Source organism: Anser anser, assembly GCF_964211835.1.
Source record: "Anser anser genome assembly, chromosome: Z".
In the NCBI taxonomy this organism is placed as follows: Eukaryota; Metazoa; Chordata; class Aves; order Anseriformes; family Anatidae; genus Anser; species Anser anser.
The window spans coordinates 65671572-65694437 of record NC_139723.1 but is presented as its reverse complement, the minus strand read 5'-3'; the positions used below and the strand labels follow the sequence as shown (position 1 = coordinate 65694437).

Genomic DNA, 22866 nt, shown 5'->3' with positions numbered 1-22866 from the left:
TGAAGATCTTGTAGTATGTTTACAAGTGTAGCATTATAATTACAAGGTCAATTCAGCTTTGCCGAAAGTGATGACAGTGCTTGCAAGCACTGCAAAACCCATCAACGCTAACACACATGCAGCAGCTTCCATTTCCGGGAAAAAGGCAGGAAATGTCTAAAAGGAGTTTCAAAGAAGACAAGATAGGCGATGTCCAGACTGAGGCAGATACAGGGTGTCTGTGTTACACTCATGCGGAGCCTTCAGAGGGGTCCTCAGCCTGCTAGAGGGCCTTCACTGGCATATTTAGGCCCCTTGGCAAGGCTGGGTATGTGTGTGTGACACACTTGGTATTCATCAGGTGTCAAGAATGTTACTGATATGAAAGGTTAAAGTGGCATATACAACTAATTATAATTTTAACGTTTAACGTTCTGAAGAAGTAAAATTATACCAGAAGAGAGGTAAAATCCTAAGGAGCCGCAGCTACCCAGATGCAGAGGGGAACAGCCACAGCCTGGGGGCTGGAGCTGGCCCAGGCTGAAGCCACCGAGGAGAGATGAGGAGGGGGCTGTGGAGCCAACCCCGACCCAGCCCCGCCGGTGCCCGCGGCCGGGGGAGAGGGGAGAAGCAGCAGCAGCAGGAGCCTGTTGAAGTGCAACTGCACTGTGCTGGAGCAGAGAGGGAACAATTCCTCCACTCGATCATTATTTAATCTTTAATGCTACAACAAGAGCGGCAGCATCACGCTTACCAACCGCTTGCTTAGAGACCCAAGATAAGATGCCCTTTTTTGTTGTTGTTTTGTTTTTGTTTTCCATGAAAAGAAAACAAACGTGAGCAGCGAACCAAGTCCTCGCAAACACTCCCAGAGCCACCGTCTGGACGACTCAGCACCAACTTCGGCCGCAGCCCCGCGGGCGATGCGCTGACGCCTGCCGGAGCCCCGGGGCGGCTCCCCCGGCGCTGCGGCCCCCGGCGGTGTGGGGACGGGACCGCTTCGCCCCCGCGGCGGCCGGAGGGGCTCTGGGGAAGGGGTCTCGTCCCCGGGAAGGGGGCGGCCGCCGCAGCCGCTCCCGCCCTAGGGAGGCGGTGCGCCGTTACCGGCGTCGGCCCCCCCGGTTCCCCCCGTGCCCCCTGCCGGCGGAGGGGCTCGGAGGAGGGAGGTGCGCGCTCCCCCGGGCGGGGGCATCGGGGGGGGCGTCGCCGGCCGCCGATGGCAGGCGCTCTCCGCTGGGCACGGCTGCCGCTGCTAGGGGCAGGAGGCCGGCGGAGCATGCCGCCGGCGGCGGGGCGGTTCCGCGGGGACTGACAGCCGCGCCGCCGGAGGAGAGAAGGCGCCAGCCCCTCCGCCTCTCCCCGCCGCGAGCGGAGGCGATGCCGCAGGGCGCTCCGCCGCCCGGTCGCCACCCGCGCCAGCCGCTGTCGCCGCCGTGAGCGGCGCGGCCCCCGGCGGGACGGGGCGAGGAGCGGCGGGGCTCCGCAGCCCTCCCCGGCCGGCGGCTCCGCGCGGCGGATGCGAGTGCATGAGCTCTGCAGCGAGCGGGCGCAGGAAGCGCCCCCGCTCCGCCGCCTCCATCTTCCCGGGCAGCAGCAGGACCTCGCCGCACGGCCGCGACTCCGAGCGGCGGGGCAGCGGCTGCGAGGGCGCCTGCACGACCCTGAGAGCCCTGGACGACTGCAAGATGGTGGGTACCGCGGAAAAAGAAAAAAAAAAAAACTATTATTATTACTGTTACTTATTTATTTATTATCTTTTTTTTTTTTTTTCTGAGCCTTTCCGTGGCTGGCAGCTTGCCCATTCCCATCACGTGCAGTTGCACTATTTTTAAAACTGCAGTCCCCGCCGGGGGGCTGCTGCCCTGCCGCGGGAGGCGGGAGGGAGAAGCGAGGTCTCCGGCCGTACGGGTGGGTCGGGACCGGAGCCCGGCTCCTCGCCCCGCAGGAGCCCGCAGCCCCGCACACGCTGCCTTCGCGGCGCTGACAGCGGGTGGAGTTGCTTTTTTTGCTAGATACGGCCCGATCTGTCCCCAGACTTGCACTCACTGAAGCCTAAACAGGTGAGCAGTTGCTTTCGCGGCATCAGCACACGCTCCGCTTGCTGTCCTATTGGGGAAAAAAACAACAACAACCACTCTTGCCCTACAATCTTTCTAAAACTGAATCCAGAATTTGAGGCCCCAAAATTTTGTCCCTGACATACATGATACGTGCTTCCAGTCTACCCAGAGTAGCTGACTGCAATTGTAAAATCTCAGGTCAAGCACCCGCATCCGTGCTCTTTTCGGACCGTCACGTTACAATTTGGCATTTTTCTCCATTTGTGCTCAAAATGTTTCGATCTTGACACTTCCATGCAAGCCAGCGGCATCTGGCTCCTCAGGCTACATGGGTGTTGGGCCCCAAAATTGCTCATCTCACCCACCACAGAAAACAAATAAAGTTGCTGCTACTTTACCTCAAAAATTCGGGTCTTGCCACACCTCTGTCCAGTAGCATTGGACAAGTGTCTGCCACTTCTGTTCCGCTGGACTCTGGCAATATTTCTCTCTAATACTGCAAATTGTTCTGGCAGATATCCACTCTGATACTTCAAAACCGGCAGCAGCTCCCAGTGCACCAAAGAACAAAAGCTGCCACCGTAGCTGTATAAATATATCCAACAAGTGGATCCTACTGGGTCCTGCCTTTTCTCTCATTCCCAGTACCTTAATTTGGTTAGTTAAACAGAACCGCTAGCTTCCTTTCTTCGCTCTTTATCTGATAGAATTCACTGATTAGAAATATAATATGATTTACAGGTGGATTGCCAAAATGCAGTGAGATTCAGGAGATAAAATGAGTGCATTTTTTCTTGTTCTGTCTGAGTGCTGCAATATTGGTATGGTTTTGTTTTCCTTGGCAGTGCTGAGAATGCTCTGTTCAGACAGGGGATATCAGGTGAGAACCAGCAAAATGTGTCTGGCTTACCAGTGGCAGGATGAGAAGCTTTTCTCGTTTTCTTAATGCAGAATAATTATGCCGTGACACAATGTAGTACATCTTTTTATCCCCATTGCTTTCTTGCATCCACCGAAACTACAGAACAGGAGAGTTGAAGCCACGTTTAGCAGAGTACGAGGATTGTGTCTGGGGCTTTGTTTGGTATGTGAATTTGGAAGAGGGGGAGTTTGGGTTTTGTTGTTTTTTGTTGTTGTTGTGGTATTCTTGCGGGTGTGTTGGAAGGCATTGGGATTGTTTTGCTGCTCCAGAAGCAGTGAAACCTATTTGCTACTCTTACAATTAAATTTGAGAAAGCATAGCTTAAAAAAAAAAAAAAAATTGGCCCTGATACTAGTTCTTAGTTATGCAGAGTAATTACAGTGGTACTCATGAAGAGCCAGTGTGGAACTCTGCAGGAGAAGCGACTCACTTATTTTCTGCTTCTGAGTATGAGAATTTGAAGGCTTGACTTTAATGTTTGGTAAAACTGATAGAATCCAGGTCCCAGACCTGTTTTTTCACTGTGCTTGTATGCTGGGATATGTTGAACTCCTGGTGGTAATGATGGCTGCAGAATTATTAGCAGTTACTCTCATCTGGTTTTATATTTTGGAAATTGAGGTCAAATTAGCAAAACAAAGATAAATACATATTTTGTTCTAATGCTCCCTTCCTTCCACCCCCGCCACCATGTGGAGCAAATGGTCTGATGTGCTTCCTTTAAGATAGCAAATGCTTTGTTTCCTTAAAATATCATCCCACATTGGCGATCAGTGGAACTAAACAATAATGATCTTTCCATCACTGTAAAAGTAACCTATGTATCCAGTAGCATCCACATGTATCTGCTGTGTATTAAATTTCTGTGAAAATGTTGAAACGTTTTTTGTCCTTTGTCTGTTTTTCTCCCCACATTGGAAAAAGTGCTTTCTAGAATCCTAACTGGAAAGTGTGTATCTGATACATCTTCTCAGCCAATAACTCCCAATCAGTTTCAAGTCTGAAATCTGGGTTAGAGGCCAATGACAGAACAGAAATCATTACAAAATAAATTAGCAAAATCTCCAGTGTAAAAGCAAACGCTACATTCCAATCCCTAAATGTGCTGTTAATCAGGAAGCAGGAGGAGCAAAGGCAATAATTTCTGGAGATATTTTTGTCTTTAATGATAGCAAAAAATAACCTCATGCTACTAGTAAAACAGCTGGTTTTCTGTCTGCTTAATATTTAGGACTAATAACTCACACTTCCAGAGATTAAAAGCAGAAGCACTACTTTCCTGCAAATGAACATTTACAGCACACAGAAGAGGCAGCTGGCGTGGAGGCCCTAGTCATTTATTAAATCTTAGGCACTTGGTCTTGTACACTATGCATGCCTGCCTGGAAGCAGTAGGAACAAGCCCTAAATTGGGCATGTTTTTTTTTATTTAAAAAAAAAAAAAAGGTTTTTATCAGTGTAGCTAATTGTCTCATGTAAGTAAATTGTCTTTGTTTTTCAGCTTGTCCAGGAGTTCAATACCCAGGTGGCTCTATACCGGGAGCTGGTAATTTCCATTGGGGATGTCTCAGTCACCTGTCCATCTCTGCATGCAGAAATGCACAAAACTCGAACCCGAGGATGTGAGATGGCCTATCAGGCTCATCAAAAACTAGCAGCAATTTCCGGGTAGGAGACTACTTATGTTTAATTAAAGCAGTACTCTTACGCACGTCTTTGCTAAATATTACATGGAGGAAACATTCAGCAAGAGCATTAACTTGTGTTTCTGTTTTAGTCATAGAGATATATGGCCACAAATCCTGCAGAATGCTTATGTTCTTATTATAGTGCAATTTGGGACCAAATCCTGGTCCCTTATAAAGGTGGTGTCTGACTGATTTCACTGGATGCTGTTATTTAAGGTGAATGTGTTTTTTCTCTGTATCACTAGACAACTTAAAAAGATTAGGGGAGAAGCCTTGCCTTTCAAAGCCGATGTGGCAATAACTTCCTTCCCAGTTCTTCACTGAGTATATCTAACTGAACAGATAATGACAACTAATTCAGCTCAAGTAGAAACTTAGCAAAACCGGAGGTAAAAATAATTAGGTGAAAACTAAGTCTAATTATTTATCTTTTTTTCACTGTATGGCAAGTGGGGCATTTATGGTAACATATCTACATCCCGAGTCTTGTCTCACTGACCATGCTTTGTCAGAGTTTTCTGCACCTGCCTTGTCCAACATAAACCACTGCACACCACTGGAAAATCTTTTCAGCAGCTATGACTAATCCCCACTGAAGTTCTTTCATCAGTTTAACATACATGAGAAACATGTCAGAGGTTTAGTATATAGGGAAAGACCAGGAAAACACTGGTTGATCATTTTAGTAGAGCTGTTGATGTTTTCAGATGCAATTTTGAGCAAAGACTCTTCTCTTAAAATATCGCGAACTCCGATTTTTTCCTCAAACATATGTTTTTAAGACACTAAAGTCTGTAAGAATTAAAAAAAAAGGATACAGTTCATTGTAACCAGTATACAGTACCTCAACATTATAGTACTGAAAGTGTGTAAACAAACAAACAGTAGTGAAATTGATTCTGTGTACTTTTAAACTCAAAAGAGAGACTAATACAAACAAAAAGAATACAAAAAGAGTAGCAGAACCTAACTTGGACTTTTTTTTTGTCTTTTTATTTATTTTTTTTTCTTAATAGGGAAAACCATAGATACATGCTTATTTAGAAATAGAGAATTAAGTAATAATTTCACAGCTGGGAGCCTGTCACATACACAAAGATGTCCTGAAGGTTGTGCAGTTGCTGTGAGATTGACATTTAGCTAATCTAAAACTGTTTTAGGTAACTGTGATAATAGTATGATATGCATAACAACTGGTAGGTGTTAAAAACCCTCTGGAAATTACTTGTTTAGTTTGACAGACATTTTACAAGATGTGCTTCACATCCTCACCCTTATACAGCTGAGGAAAGCTATATGAGCCACCTTAACTTATTATTATCTGTGAGGGATTCAGCATAGAAAACAAATAGAAGGAGAGGAGTGGTGAATAAACGTAGAGGTTCAGTCTTTAATTCGGCAGGAAGGGCTATGTAGTGCATATGGCATAGGATCTGCAATGGGAACCTAATTTGGTAGGAAGAAAATCAAGAAGGAAGGAAAATATTTAGGTGCAGGAATGCATTAAATTATCCCCAATATTAAACAGTCAGGAGGGTGGTGTATTGCTCAGAAAACACTGGTAGTCAGGAGTTGAGACAAAGGCTCACTTAGTTTGCTGCTTTAGTTTAGAATCTGTAACACTGTGCTGTGAAAACTTCTGGGTAACACCACATATTTCATCTTCCGAAGCTTGGTAAACATAGCTATTGCTTTCCAAGGCAGAGACAATAATAACAATTAGCCAATTATGTTACTAGACTATAAAATTTCATTACATATCAGCATTTAATTAGTTAAGCTCATCAATAACATTCAGTCTCTAACTAACCCGAGCTGTTGCAGGGCACTCTGAGTTTCTTTCAAGAAGTTGGCGTCACCATATCAGACAACATTAAGTGCATTCGTCTTGTTTGTGTTGATATCCTCCTTGGAAAATTAGCAGACAGCTTTGTTTGGTGCTTCCTGTTTGAATACACTAGGGTTTGAGACTCAGACCTCCTCCTGATTCAGGCAGTACCTGTTTCCCTTCTTGGCTCACCTGGTCCACCAGACTAGGGAAGGTAACAAAGAGGAAAGGTGCAAAGACTCAGAAGGAAAGAAACAGGAACAACCCACTAGCAATGATAAAGACAGCTCTGGAAGAAAATTTGGCAGTTGTGGGAAGGGAAAAAATGCTGAGGTGAAGGCGTTACATTATGAACTGGCCAAGAGAAAAGTCATGAAGAAGAAAAGTTTGGTCGTGGGAACATCAGTTCTGGAATATTGAAGGGACATCAAAGGAGGACAGAGGTTTAATTCGAACAAAAAGAGAAGACTCCAGCTGTAGCTACAGCAGAAGTATACTCTTTTGCTACAATAAGGAGCTAGGGAAATGGAGAGATTGAAAGCCACACTTAAATTAAAAAAAAAAAAAAAAAACTTGAGAGAAAAGAAAGAGAAAAGAAAGAAAAAAGAAGAAAGATGATGACAAAGATAAGGAAGTAGCAAGGAAACATAAAACCTTATGAGACTGGACTGGATTAGATCGTATCGCCCCATCTAGCCCAAATTTGACAGCAAACAGTAGCAGAAAGTCAGTAAAAAAGAATAAAAAACAGGCTGTACATAGAATGATGCCTTCCCTAGCATATTTGCCACTTCCTGGCAATCAGTAGCTTAGGAGTTTCCTGAGTCAAAGACCATATCTGAACAACTAGCGCCTGACAAATGTAAGCTCTTACAGAAGATTTAAGGATTTGTCTAAATATGAGGGTCTTCTACATAGAAAATGCAGAGGATGAATAATGACATCTATACACTGTGGTGTGTTTGAAAACTTTACAAATCAGTTTATTTAAAAAAAAAAAAGAGATTAAGCTGATCGAGAAGAGAAACTGCAAATTCAGTCTCTAACTTAATACGGCCTCATAGCTATTACACCCTCTTCTTAACTTGCTCTGTTATGTATTATTCTCTATGTAGAGAGAGATGAAATTTTCTTAAAGAGCAGAGGCATACCTGAGTTTACAAACACTACCATGGCTTTTAGAGAATAAAGATTAGAAATAGAAATATTTTAAATTGAAATAATCTAGTTCTAGCTAATGATCTTTGAGTCAGAGTGAGCTGTTCATTCAATGTTGGTACCTCGGGACTTCAGGTCAATTTCTGCACACTATACTCACAATTCATACCAAAAAATCTTATTGATTTTTAATGAGACTGTCTTCTGAGGGAAGCGAGCAAGCTCTGGTCCTTTCATTACATTTTCTACTATATTAATGTAACATAAATTAAATAACTGAATTACATTGTGCACCTTGTAGTATCAGAAATTATAACCAAACCTGGAGAAGGTAAAGCAGCAAGAAAATGGATCAGCATTTTTATGTAAAGGAAAGCTAAAAGATTGAAACAAAAGGAAGAACGAAAAAAAATGTGTAAACCTCTATTTTAGGATCTGTTTTTTGGGATGATAAACACTCTGCTAATATTTTAGATTAGAAGCTATCAAGTAGAGACCCAGCTTTATTAGGTGAAGTACACTATGGGATATAAACAGAATAATAACTCAGAATTGTATTTTAAGATACAGGTCTGCACAACCATGTGCACACTTTTTTAAATGTCCCTTTCATATTCCCAAGCACTTGATATGCTTACATAATGCAAGTATTTCTGTGCACTCTTGGCACGCTGGAACCAGAACTGTCTCTGTGGTGGGCTGATACATATGTTGACAGTGTATTTTTCTTGCATGAAATGAAAGTACGTGAGGAGCCCAGGTGTGCACAGCAATTTATGTGTGTGTGAACGTAACTTTCGAAGTGATTGTCCTCTGTTATTCAGACTGGTGTTGAAAACTTCTGAATCAAGGAAGGAATAACCCCATTCACCAGTACAGGCTAGGGGCCAGCTACCTGGAAGGCAGCTTTGCAGAAAAGGACTTGGTGGTTCTGGTGAACACCGTGTTGAATATGAGCCAGCAGTGTGCCCTTGTGGCAAACAGAGCCAACAGCCTCCTGTACTGCATTAGGACGTGTCACCAGCAGGTCAAGAAACATGATCGTTCCCCTCTGTTCAACGCCTGTGAGGCCATCTGTGGAGTACCATGTCCATATCTGAGCTCCCTAGTAGAAAAGAGAAAGGGACATACTGGAGGGGGCCTAGTCAGTGGCAATGAAGGTAATAAAGAGCACACAGCATACAAGGAGAGGCTGACAGAGCTGGGATTGTTCAGCTTGAAGAAGAGAAGGCTTGGAATGGGAATTCTATCGATACATATAAATACCTGATGGGGGGGTGTAAAGAAGAAACAATCAGACTCTTCTCAGTGGTATGCAGTGACAGAAAACTCCACCACCTCTCCAGTATTTCTTGGAGAGGTTGTGGAGTGTCCATCCTTGGAGATACTCAGAACTCACCTGGGCATGATCCTTAGTGACCTGCTCTAGATAACACTGACTTCAGCAGGGGGGTGGACTAGATCACCTCTAGACATCCCTTCCAGCCTGTGATAAAAGTTGCAGTAAATCTTCTCCTCAGGAAAATTCCAAAATAAATTTTCATTATTTTACATTGTAGTGCATTCATTGCTTTTATAATACAGTTGTTACATGTGGCTTTCCCTGAGTTCAAGAAAGTTGAGGAACTAGACCTAAAAATCACATTCTGATTGCATTCCTGTCTTTGTTGCAGTACACAGAAATGCAGCCATAGTGTTGCTTTAGTAGCTTTAGTTCATTTCTGCTTTTGTTTTCCATTTCAGTCTACACTAGATTTCTGATGTTTTCGTTAAGCAACAGAAGGTAGTTTCTCAGACCTAATTAATATTAAAGCGGCTCCTAAGGTTGTGTTCAAACACTTTGTTGACACCCGGTTGTGGCCAAATTTGTGTTAAAATGTCTGAATTTTCCCCAGATAATGACACTTTAAAATGAGTACCTACATACTAAAGCACATAAGCAAACAAAAAAGACTTCTCCATAATATTTTAAAAATTAAGAGAAAAAGAGACCAGGCTTGTAAGTTAATGAGAGCTCTATTAAGACAGACGTAATAGAATCCATGTTAACTGTTTAACTTCAGATGTTAAATAAAGCACTGCTGACAGGCAGCGTAGGTCAGCAGAAAGTGAACATAGCAACACTCAGCTCAACAGGGAAGAATTTTTATAATCATGAATCAAAACTAAGGTAATGTTAGCAGACATAGTAACAAACTAGAGCTCTTCCCAAGCTAGATATCAATCATGCAGCATGCATGGAGATCTCTGCCTTCCTCCCATGACTTTACAATCCCTGCCATTGTAGTCCCTCTCTAACCATACGTACCAGAGGTTAACATTGATCCCTGGAGATCTGAACTACAGGCACTGGCCCTGTGTCCTGCCTCAGTTAAAGTCAGTGCTTTAACACCCAAGTGAAAATGTAAGGATAAGGTAAACTTTTCACAGGGGTTGCACCATGATAATTAGAATATGACTTATTGAGAGTATAATTAAATACTAAAAATAATGTGATAAAATGTAAGAAAACAAACGTGGAAATGTTTTGGGAAGTAAGCTCAGATTCAGATATACCATGAACTAAGTTTTTACAGACAAGCTAGAGCACAAGTGTAAAACAGCTTGCCCCCCTCTGAAGAGAATAAGACTCACATACATTGCTCTCACAAGGTTCAAAATGTCTCTAATAATACAAAAAAATTTGTCCACCTAAAATGATGGAAAGGGGGCATCGAAAAACTACAGCAATTTTCTGTGGAGCTTAGTCAAGATGTGTTCTGTTGTTGAGAATAAAATCTATTTACTCAATTTAAGTTGCAGGAAGAAAAAGAAATCATTTAAGTTGGATGTCTCAAGCTTAATAGGCAAAGTTAGAAAGCAAATAATGGAGGAGAAAACAAGGTTACTTACTAAAACTAGAGTTCTCAAAATAGCTAGCCTCCACAGACTCACTTTTCCTTTGTATCTTTGTCTTTGTGCTGTGCTTTTATAGACAATTGGGACTTAAATATACAAGATATTAATATCTCCCTTTGTGGATTTGGTTTTTGTAACTAGGGCCAGGTTTGGTAAAGGGCAGATGTACCTAAAATTGTATTTAGCATTTACTTCTCAGTGTGCAAAGCAGAAATTCTGAAAAGCCTGGAAGTTCTATATCTGTGGTTACACAATATAACGTAGTTTTCAGAAAGTGGAAGAGCTAAGCACCTTGCTTAAGGGGAAACCTAAACAGCAGGCAGAACTGGGTCATTCTTCCTTGTCCGAGCTCTGACAAGCTTGATCCCATAGGCACCATCAGAGCATCCTTCCAGCCTAACAGTTTTGTACTCACCACACAGGGGCACCCAGCACTTTCTTTTAAGGCAAAGCCGAAGGTGAGTAAACCTAATTTTTAGAGAACCTGTGCCTACCTCCCAGAAAAATGCCCAGACTTCCAGACTACAGTCATGGAGAAGTGAGAGATAAAAGCAGGATGGGCATCATCTTCTTGATCATGAAGAAGTTCTTTGCCCCTTCCTTCCATCTCACGCTCAACCAGCACATTCACTGCAGCTCCCTGGGCAGCATTGCCACTTCCACAACACTTGAGGACCACACAGGCTGGGTAAGGTAGGTAGATAAGCCTGCCTCTTCTTGGAAGGGTCCTCTAACAGAAGAGAAGCTGTGTCCAGCCCTGAAGCCAGAGACTCTTCCCCGTGTTCAGGGATCACTGCAGATAGGCAGGATAGGCATTGTCACTTTTCCTCTGTGCCATGACCTGAAACTGAGAGGTAACTGCAGGGAAGGAAGGGGCACATTGGCATCATCTAGCCCAACTGGCAGAGTATGGTGCACCAGGGAGCAGTATGGTGCAGGGGCCTGCACTCTGCTTCTGTTTCAAGCAGTGCCAGTGTGGGTAACACTGAAAACTCTTTAAGGAAATTCCTTGGTAGTAAGGAGAATCTGTATTCTAGTCCTTGCTCCTATGACGTTTCTGTATTTTAGGCAGATAAAACACAGAAGGATACAGGGGAGCAGAGATGGTGAACTTGCATGAGTGCTGAGTGTTTTTTAGCGTTCTGATTTTTAGCCTGCTGAACTGTAAGTTCACCTACATAAAATTTTGGTCTAGGGTTGGAGTAGGCTGCAGGTTTAGGGTGGTTTGGCTTCTGTGTTGACAGGACTTCTGCATTTGGCATTCCATTCTAGGTTCCAAACTCCAGCGTGGAAGAGGATGTCAAAAGGTAGGATGCTGCCCTGTCTTAAGTCCTCAGTAGCACACGCTTTGATGTTATGCACATGCAGCACTCCACTACAGCTGTGTGTGTGAGAGAGTGTGTGTTTCTCTAAAGCTAACTCAGGAACTGTGCAGTGCTACGTCTGTAGCTGAGCCTATGCTGTTTTGTGCTCCCCTTTTTAGCTATACAAACCTTTGACATCACAAAATTGAAGTGAGAGAAAACAATATGTTTCAAGCATTCTCTAGCTTCATGCTCTTCTCTTGCCCCATTTTGTCCTTCTTTCTGAATACCTAGCAACACTGGTGGACATAAAAGCTTTTCAGACTTCTTCTGTGTAAGTAATTTTCTTAGACAGTAATCAGCAAGAGGATCCAGCTGTTAGGTACATCTATAGAAGCAAGAAACGTAGGGATTTTGAAATGCATACAAAAATGTATTGACCTGTTTACAGTTGCTGTTACCTTAGCTTCACTACAAATTTTCTCACACCCTCTTCTCCCTTGTTGTCATGCCTTTTCTGCAGTGGTTCTCTTTCTTGCACTTTTTTCTCCATCACCCATCACCAAACAGTAATGAAATTAATACCACTTTTGCTGCTGCTGCCACACTAACTCTATCTGGAAACTTCAAGGCAAACACAGTATGTACGTTTTACTATAACGAGTTCACCAACATCCATTTACATTTGTTTTTTTATCATTACCAGTAATAACCAAGATTGAAAAGAATAAAGAATGTTTTGAATATATATGGATTTGTTAAATTCTGGGAAATCTTGAAAATCTTTCATTCAGCCTCTGCCAGATCCTTTAGGTTAATCATGTACTGAATAGGTGCAGCGTTACTTATTTTCTCTGAAAAATAGTGTACGTTATTTAACTCTTCTATCTCAACTTCCAGTCTTTCAAGAGAAAGTATAATATAAAAATACTCCATTTTATTATTGTTACAGTGTTTTCTAATTAAAGCATGTGAAGATTACGTGTTTATCCTGTCATTTTCCTAAATTATTTCTTTAAGATTTGATTTTAAATTATCAGTTTGCTGGAATATTAGGCCCTAGCACTTAACAGCACATAGCGTTCCTATATTTATTTTGACCCATCACAAGTGTAATCAGTCATAACTGAGCAAAAACTTGAATGACACTAACTTATATCTGTAAATAATGCTTGAAAGGGGGATTTAGAAGTAAATTTTAAAAGGTATTAAGAGACTAGAAGACGAAATATGAGGCATCCATATCATGCTAATGACCCTAAACCCACAAAAATAAGGGGCACTGAAGTAGCCTACCATCTGGCTATCATTTGAGCTCATTAATTAAATGGATTTGATATTTTGAACCCATTAATTAAAGAGCAACTGAAAATAAATATTTCATCTCAGTATTTCAAAGAAAAGATATTTTTCTTGGAAAAATTTTGTTAAAAACATCTGTTGAAAAAAAAGGTATACTGAAGCTTCATGCCTAGCTTCACAGATGTAATTGAAAGTTGGTGGGTTGGACTGGTAAAGAACCATCCCTATAACCACAACAGCCAAAAAGAGCTTCTTTATGTTCCATATAGGTCCACTGCTTTGAGATCTGTCTCACCAGCATATTTCAGTAATTTTCTTCTCTAGATCTCTAGTGAAGCACGGCTGTGGCCATGCTGAGATCTAGTCATGAGTTTTACGTGCTTCTTTCATGATCATTTTCTTAAACATTGATTGATTTAAAAAATCCCACATTGCTGAAATTTTTAGTTCTAGACACTCTGCTTACCTTGATTCTGTATTAGCTTTGATTACATTGTTTTCAGAAAATTACTTGGGATTCTCACTGAAGTTCTAGTAACCAGACTATTTTATTGAGATGTTGATATATCCTCAAGGAAGAAAGAACCTGAGATAACAACTGTGTGTTAGAAAGACTTTAACATGGGGTCCTAGAACTACCCATTTTCTGGTGATTTTTTTTGTTGTTCTTTTTCTCCCCCCAATTCCTTAATTCCTTTTTAAGTTTTATGCTGAAAATTTCCAGCTAGCTCAAATAATTTTGCTAATTCTCAGTATTCCTCTAGATTCTGAAACATTGTTCTCTGATTATATTTTTTTTTCTGTGTCCCTCATTGAAATCATCCAGCACAGTTGCTAAGTTAATTGTGCAGCCCATGCAATTAAATGTGTGTCCTTCTCACAATTCATGTTCTGTCATGTGCCTTCAAGTGCTTGACTTCTTGCAGTCTCTTCTAAAAAAGATTTCCTATTTATTGTGACCTCTTTGATGCATGGAGATTTGCTCTAGTAAGATGTCAAGTGCTAAACGATAAAGAATAACTGCTCTTAACAGCACCATCAGTAATTTGCAAGATCAGTCATCCAGCCAACCAAGGAGGATCTCAGACCTGTCAGGGAAAATCGTAACCAAATCTGAATTCATTATAAGTTGTGTAAAATTTGTTCAAGTTTTTCTAGTTACTTTATCATTCTTTTTCATAATAATTAAATATTTGAAATTGTTATCAAGGCATTAAGGTCTCAGCTGGACAAAGCATTAAATTAGGCATTCCTTAGCCAGGAATTGTTCCAGTACTATCAATTAAATGATGTGTAAATCCATGTTTTAAGAGTAAATGTATACTGAAGTGCTTCTGGCTGTTATTGGATTCTATTTCCTCTTTGCTGGATACACTTGCAGATCTACATTTAGATTTTCTACGCCACTTCTAACTAAAAGAGAAATAATATGCTCGGTTATTTGTACACAAACAATTAAATCGGTGTAGTTCTTCCTTTCCTTTCTTTTGTTCTCTGTTTACCTTTTTATTCTTATCTTCTTTATGAATACTTTCTGGATGAACAGCATTTCCTGACAGTGGATTTGGCATAAGTATTCACATGCTGTCACATTATACTAAATGATGTACTCAAAGTTGTTGAAGAAACTGCCTTCCGGTAGGAAAAGAAAAATTTGGATGTATCAGATGAGCAAAGAAAAGCTGATGCTTTGTATCGCTGTCATGCCAAAAGAGATTGTTGCAAGTGATCCGTTGGTAAAGTTGTCAGCATAGGAAATAGTTAAAAGGCAAAACACTGTAAAGTGCTGTGTTTATACAGCAACCCCCAGTTCTGTTGCTGGAGCTGTTCTTGTGGTGAAGCAGAGCTATCCACTTATACACGTTTAACTCCTTCCTCACCCACCCACGAAAAAGCAGTACATGCACGTTGAAGAACACCAAGGCCCCAAAGTCAGGGGTCTGTTTCAAAGTCTGTGCGTTTAATTTAGCTGCAGACTTACCCAAAATAGCATACATATGTCCTCGCTATTCCTTTTACATCATTCAGGAAGTAGAAATTACTAGTATATCTATGTAACAGTTAATGCAAGGAAGACTTTGTGAAGGCATCCTTTTTCCCCAGGAGGAAATAGGCACTTGAGGGGGGAGGGGGGTGCAGAAAGTAACGCCAATTCACAAAGTCAAGTGGAGACTACAGCAGGATTAAAAAACTCCAAAGTGAAAAAATGCAAAGTTCCTTATGCTAAAAAAAACTGCTTCCTGAACACATTTTATCAACAGATGGTTTTAAAAATTTCTTTCTCTCAGTATGAATTTAAACGTTTCAGGAAGCTAATTTTTTTTTCCTTTTTTTTTTTTTTGACACATTCAAGTTTTCTCACAGTCTCTCAGCTGTGATTTTTAGCTTAACTACTCATACAGATTAGATCTGTGAAATATATGGTGTGGCTGTGTAAGATACTTCTTTATACCACAATTTATTTTTCACATAGAAGACTTTTATGTGAAAGTGTTTGGATATTTGACTACAAAATGGTTAAAAAAATAACCCAGGGCATAAGTGTGATCTGTTCAAAGCACTCCTAGAAGCATTTGATATGTCCAGAATCCCTCAACCTTATTCTGAGCAACATAGTAGTAATCTACTCGATGGACTGTTTTCCTTCCAGTGTATGCTGCTTCTAGTGTAGCAGTCACATTGACTACAAGTAAAAAATAAATATATATTTTTAAAAAAAGTTTAATGAGAATGTATGGATTTTTCAGTAGTTTTTAATGCAGTATTGTGCAGTATTGTTCTTATCTGAACCCCAGTGAAGCTAACAGAACATTTTACCTTTGGTTTCAATGGTTCTTATTGCAAACATTTCTTTTTTTTTTTTAAGGAAATACAAATATATTTATCCTCTCTTCACATCTCCTGTTTTTCTCATTTTGACATATGGAAATCCAGAAATTTAAGTTACAAAGAGGTAACAGGTATCCAGACCACACAAGTGCTTTATGGAATGCCCTTTGGAAAAATCTTTTTAAAATTTATATTTGAAGTAGGTACTAGAAAAAGAAAAAGGGGAAAACAGAGGTGTCATAAATCAAAGCAGTCATCTGGTTTAGTGTCCTGTGCATGGTCAACAGCAGATGGCATCACTTGCCTGCAGCAGACTTCCTTCTAAACCCCATATGTTAGTAGTTTGTTATGACCTAGATCTTGCAGCACCAAATACCCGAAGCATTTTGTTCATTTTCAAGCTTTTCTGAGAAATCTGACCCATCTGGGAAAATGTGTTCACACCAATCAGAACAAATTTTCATAAATTGTTGCACAATAGATAATTGTTTCAATACTTGTCAAAGATTCAAACATCCTCTTTCCAACTATTAACCAAAGGTACTAGACAAGAGTGTAGATGTGGATTCTTAGCATTTAAGTTTTGCATACTTTTGTGATGCAGAGTTTAGAAATTAATGAACAGTAAGCAACTAAGGACATTTTAAAGAACTTGGAAGCTTAAAATCAAAGGGGAAATCTATAGGCAGTACGAGTTTTATTTGTGTAGGCAAGTTATAAGAGTCAACATAGAAGTAGACAGTGTTTGAACTTGTTGGCACAGGCAACATTTCTGTGTTCTCACTACTGGTTTATCAAAGAAACTTGTTTGAGAATTACTTGCAGATAGATGCTGACAAAGCAGGGTGCTGAATAGGAATTTCTTCAGGAAACTGAAAAATGGTTGCATTCAGCTGATCTGACCGTCTCGTTCTTGGTCATCACAGATGTTTCCTGGAAGGTCTGTGCCAAAGCTTGGGTTTATCTATTAATTAGCAGTGTCTGTTGTTTTTATCTGAGGCAGTGAAGTGTTGAGTCAGATTGCTGGTCCAGATCAGGCTAGAGTGAGGCAAGGCCGATTTGAGAGCTTACCCAAGTGACTGCTTTCATCTAACTTGATGCTACCTCTTCTCAGTGAGGAGCCTGATAACATGCAGAGAGAAAGGTCCTGTTCAGCTCATCATTGGATAGTGCAGAGTCTTATGGATTTCCCTAACATGAAGGCAAAGGGCAATGAGTTGAAGAAAAAATGATGGCTTAATGAGGCTTAGCATTAGTTTCTGTAAAGGTATGCTGGTCATGTTCTGCATTTACTTTTTTCAAATCTTCCAGTAAGCGCAATTAAAGATGCCTGTGCAATTTCACTTGGAACTCTGAGTGCTTAGAAGTAGCTTGTCAGGAATTTTAATGTGTTTTGGTTTGGTTTGGTTTTTAATTTACCTTATTTTCTGAAAAAACATGATAATACAGTACTATTTGGCTGGATATTGTTGCATCATGCATTTTAGGAGAGCTGTATGAGAGACTCTCTCTTATGCCTTTTAGGAGCTCTGGGAAACTTTATCCTTCTAGGATGGACTGGGGTTAGGACCATGCCCTCAAGCAGTAATCTTGGAATATAAGGCCCAGGGGTAACTTGCTTTTGGACAATTGTGATAAAGGAACAGCCATTCCAGGAATTGCAGAAACAGCAATTCCAGTTTTGCCCAAGGAAGAAATCAACTGTCTCCATAATGCCCACTCTGGTTTAGCTAGTGTGGTGGATTGGCATTGGCCAACAGCCAAAATCCCACCCAGCTGCTTGTTTACTCTCCCCTTAGTGGGAGCAAGGGAGAAAATAGGAGGAACAGGAATGAGAAAGCTCATGGGTCAGGACAAAGACAGGAGGATTGTTCATGAATTACTCTTGCAGGCAAAACAGCCTCGACTTCAGGAAGATTAAGCAAAACAAACAAACAAAAAAGAAACAAAGAAACAAAATCACAAACTTTAAAACAGCACCTTTTCCCCTCACTTTCCCATGCTTGGTTTCACTCCTTCATTCCAGACTCCTCTACCCACCCCCCTGAACAGCACATAACAGAGGATGAGGGCTGAGGGATTATGATGAGTCCGTAACAGTTCCTTCTGTGGTGCTCTTTCCACTTTTGTGGTGTTCCTCACCACTTTTCCTTTGCTGCAGCATGGGCTCCTCCATGGGCTTCAGTCCTGTTAGAAAATTCTGCGCCAGCATGGGTTCTCCACAGGTGGCAGTTCCCTCAGAAATATCCATCTGCTACGGCATGGAGTCCTTTGTGGACTGCAACGAATATCTGCCCTGGTGTGACCCTCTCCACAGGCTGCCAGGAATATCTGTTCTGCCACGGAGAACCTCCTACTACTACTTTCTCTGACCTTGATGCTTCCTGTCTTGTTTCTCATGCCTTTTCTTCCCTCCTCTCCTTCTGTGGTGTCTTATCTCCATTTTAAGTAAGTTTTCAGTGATATTTGGCTGTTGGGCTTGGCAGCATCCTGCAGTGAGGCCTCTGTGGAGCTGGCTAGAGCTGTCTGTGTCTGATAGGGGGCAGAGGCCACCTCCAGCACATGCCAACCTGCAACCCCTGTGGCTACCAAAACCTCCGTCCAGCTAGTCTTGCCTAAGCATACAGCAGAGTGGGTTTGAGTAACATTTCTTATATTAGTGCTGTTCTACCTACCTTCTACTTTTGTTTTCTGGTAGAAAAGTTTGGGTAGGCCTATGATAATTCTTGTCCACACTTGTGCATTCAGCCAATAAAATTCACCTGCAAACACTGGATAACAGCATGTGCAAAGTACATGCAAAACTCTTAAAAGATTTTGATATTTACTTGCTCTCCTGATAACAAAAAGTCAGGGATGTGGAAGAATCACAGTATTAATGAGCATTTAACAAATTAATTTTAAAGGCAAGATTACTGTGTCTGTAGCTATTATCTCATATTGTTTCCAAAACAATTTTAAGACTTCAATAAAATAAATACTATATTTTTTTATATATATAGTATATATGTATACTATATGATAAATAAAAATATTTAATGTTTTGTAAAATATATAATACAGTCTAATAAATAGAGCATAAGATATAATAAAGACGTAATAAATATACATATATATATATATACACTATATTGGAGTGAGACAAAAAAAAATCAAAATGACAATGATTTGCAGACATATATCACCCTTTGCTTGTAAGACAATGTCTATGGAAGTTAACAAGATTTTCCTGAATGGGTTAAAACCAAAAAGTATATTTCCTACTAGTATCATTCTAACTAAACTGTTCTAGCTTGGAAATATCTAAACAGCAGTTAGTTTGGGAGCTAGAAATGTATCTATGATATGAGTTAATGCATTGTGTCTTTATTCTATTTGTATTGTCATACACCCAGAATGGCTCCCTCAGCCTTATCAGAGTAACTGGAGACTTACATTTGTCTGTGACCAAAATCTGGTCACATATCTCCTTCTGTTACTGAGAGCACTCAAGAGCGTAACTGCTTCAAAACAACTAGTTAATGAAAACAACATAGCAACCATTTATAGGTCTACTAGAAAGAGCTTGCCCTGTTCTTCCTCTGATGGACTGGGATGTTGTGCAGAAGTTGTATCACATTATTTCAGTGTATTAGTAGAACAACAACAACAAAAAAAAATATGATAATGAAAATGACAGCAATTTGCATGACATACTTTTATTTTAGAAGAAAAAAATAACCCTAGCAGATGGGAGGAACACAAATAAGAATATTTTCTAAAGATCTCTTCAGAATAAAATATTGTAGTTTGATGGCTTTTCTACTTACATTCAAAAACATGAATGATGAAGTGTAAAAGAAATAATGTGTTTAAGATACAAAAGCAGAGGCAGGTTTATTAGGCTGTTGCACCTGAGCCATAACCAGAGAGGACTTTTGCTGCTTTCCCTCAGTATCTAAGAAGATTAAGCATATACCTTCTGAAGTATTTGTCACATTTTTCACTCTAGCAGAAGAACTATAATCTATAAGGCTGATTTGTGGCATTTTATGCAGTTCCTATATATTTCTAAATGGCAGTGTCTATGCACCTAAATTAAAAGACACTTTACATGCTAATATTTGTGGACAGTGAAGTGCGTAAGTTATTTTCCATACCATATTTTTACAGGAAGTACATATAAGGGGCATAAAGCAGAATTTGATTAATTAGTTTTCACTTTTAATTTGGCACAAGCTTATTTTCTTTTAAACACACATTCTAAAATACACATTCTTTGTTATATATGTAGATATTTGTTGGTGTGTTTTTTTTTTTATCTCATGTTATTTTACATCTATTGGTACTGTTAATTAAAATGATACTCTGCCTTATAGTAAAGGATGTAACTTGTTAACACAATATTTTTACCAAAAAAGTATATCAAGCCCTTTATATAACTTACCCATTCTTTTAACCACAGACAATATATCAGCATGTATTTTTAAATGTTGTTGATAGTACTCTTCTATTGTAAATGTTTGACTAAAGTTTTTAAGTTAAAATCAGATTGAGACTAGAAGATTTGTTCAATTTTGAGAGTCTTAAATTTCACTGATTTAAGTGGGCTATGAATGTTGGGCACCAGTGGCCATCCAGGAATATCTGAAAGTGTTTTCCATTTCTAACCAATGTTTTGGCAGTGTAATAAAACCATACATCAACCATTTTGGGGAGAAAAAAATATATATGTATTTCTTTGCAGCTGAAAAATAATATGCATTTTCACTCTTTACCTTTTTATGTTATGGACAGACATTTTAAACATATATTCTTGTATGTTAAAATGATTATTCAAAGCGATGCACTCACCTTTCTTATACCAGGTAGAAAAAATAATGGTATAAGAGCTCCCTCTATTGGTTTTACTTAATATCAGCTTAGGAAAACCCAAAGTAAATATCGCCTCTCGTCAGTGCTTCATAAACATAATCAGTTGAACAACTTTATTAAATTTTAAAAATCCAAATTTTATAGAAAGAAAACTATGAGTTTTACCAGTGGACAAAGTATATAAAATATGATAATGCTACAGATTTCTTTATTACAGTTGTATTAAAAAAAAAAAAAAATCATTGCAATTTTAACAGCCTGATAAACTGTATAACTTAAGCTACTGGTGTATAAACAAACAAATCAGCATTTTCTGTTTGTAACTACTTTTAATAATTGTAGATATCAGAGCTCTCAAACTGCAAGTGTGGCTCACATAGTAATCTGAATTTCTCATCAACTGAGTAGCATTTACATCTTCAAATAAGGATTTCTATTGTGTGGCACCCTGGTGATATTTTATCCACCTGATAAGTACAGAAATTCTTAGTAAAGGAAGGGCAGGACATTAGAAAATATTTAATATACAGCTATAAACATAATTTAGCAGAGGGAAAAAAAAAAAAGGAAATTAGAGACAGTTTTTCTTGGACATCATGAAGTGTTTTTAGGTCATGTAAGTAATCCTATAAAAATCTCATGAAGGTAAGTGTAGTTGTTAGTAGTAATAAGTTAACACAGGTTTTCTTTCATACAGAGTTTTTATTATTAAAAAGAAAACTGTATATACATATATATATATAAATATAATATTTGAAGGGTGAAGGAGCCCATTCTCTTAGTTCCATTTGAAAATCAAAGCCTACAGTTCTTTTGTGAAGAACACTCTAAAGTGAAGCCTGGCATAGTTATTAAGCTACATACCAGCTTGTATGGGCCTATAAACAATACCCTACATGTAAAGTGCTTCCTTGAGTAAATTTACGCATCTCACCATTTCCTAAGCACATGTACATTTATCTCACCATTTCCCCTTCCTCAGGTGTGGGAACATGTGCATTTTGCAGCTTCACTGACAAGTCAACAAACAGGCTTTCCCTGGGCAGTTGACTTCCAGCACAGTCTGTCTTTGGTTTCTCCCTGTGTGGGACGTCCGTGGCATTCATCCAGTGGAGGGCAGCAGTGCTCCCCTCTCAGTGGAAGTAGTCCCAAGAAGCCATCACATTCGTATGCAAATCCCGTAAATGTTACCAATACCTGTTTTTCTTACTTAAGTGCATAAAGAGAAGCAAATTTCTGTTCCATGATGGATGCAGGCAGTGAGCACAATTCCTATTCAGAGTCTTGCAGCAGCTGTGCTCAAATGACAGTGATGATGTGCATAGATGTGTTCAGATGCCAGGAACTGGTTATTGATTCATGGGCAGGTGATCGGTGCTGTGCTAATTCTTGTATGGCCAGCAGCACTTCGTGGTATTAACCAACTCCATTGACAACACAATTTATCACAGGAGTTATATGAGATCATATTATTTGAGATTTTATTTCAATATCTAAGTGGTCTTCATCAAGAAATCAACTGGAATAACTGAGGTAGCTGGTGTTTGGGGTAATAATACGTAAACTTGTCTATGTAACGAAACACAGTTTGGTAATGTAGCTACTTCGTAATTAATCTATAATTAGCATTCTGAAAGTTATGTCTGTACCAGTCCCCTGTTCAATATTTCTGGTGACTTGACACTGGACATATAAGCATATAAATCTATTGAGAGAAGTGAATTTGTTGATACTTTGAAAACGCATTTTAAGCTCACAACAGAGAACTTACATCAAGGATTATAAAAGAAATCTTTATAGGCGTTAGCATTTGAGCCTGTGGCTTTCAGAGATGAAAATGAGGCTTATATGCATGCATAGGAGAAAATTGTTTGGCTGAAAATTAATGGAATGCTTGTGGTCATTATTGCTGTTAAAGACTAATTAACTCGTCTGAGACTGTTAGTGAGGGTAGTGGCCTGGAAATAATTCTCATTGTATAAACCTTGGATAATGAAAAATAATTTCCTTGGATGTCACTGTTGTTACTCTGGATTTGCAAATG

General features: G+C 39.9%; 1 protein-coding gene across 2 annotated transcripts in view; it reads left to right on the top strand.

Annotated features, from left to right (window-relative positions):
* Positions 1-1120: 1120 nt before the first annotated feature.
* Positions 1121-22866, top strand: part of RGS7BP (regulator of G protein signaling 7 binding protein) — a gene marked incomplete at its 3' end in the record, with an annotated part of 44819 nt that continues 23073 nt past the window's right edge. The window contains exons 1-2 of one of the 2 annotated variants that reach the window (XM_083818299.1): positions 1121-1667; positions 4463-4629. In XM_083818299.1, the coding sequence (XP_083674425.1) occupies positions 1506-1667; positions 4463-4629 (329 nt within the window). In that variant the 5' untranslated portion in view covers positions 1121-1505. The remainder of the gene's footprint in view (positions 1668-4462; positions 4630-22866) is intronic. The other variant, XM_083818300.1, reaches the window with a different exon arrangement.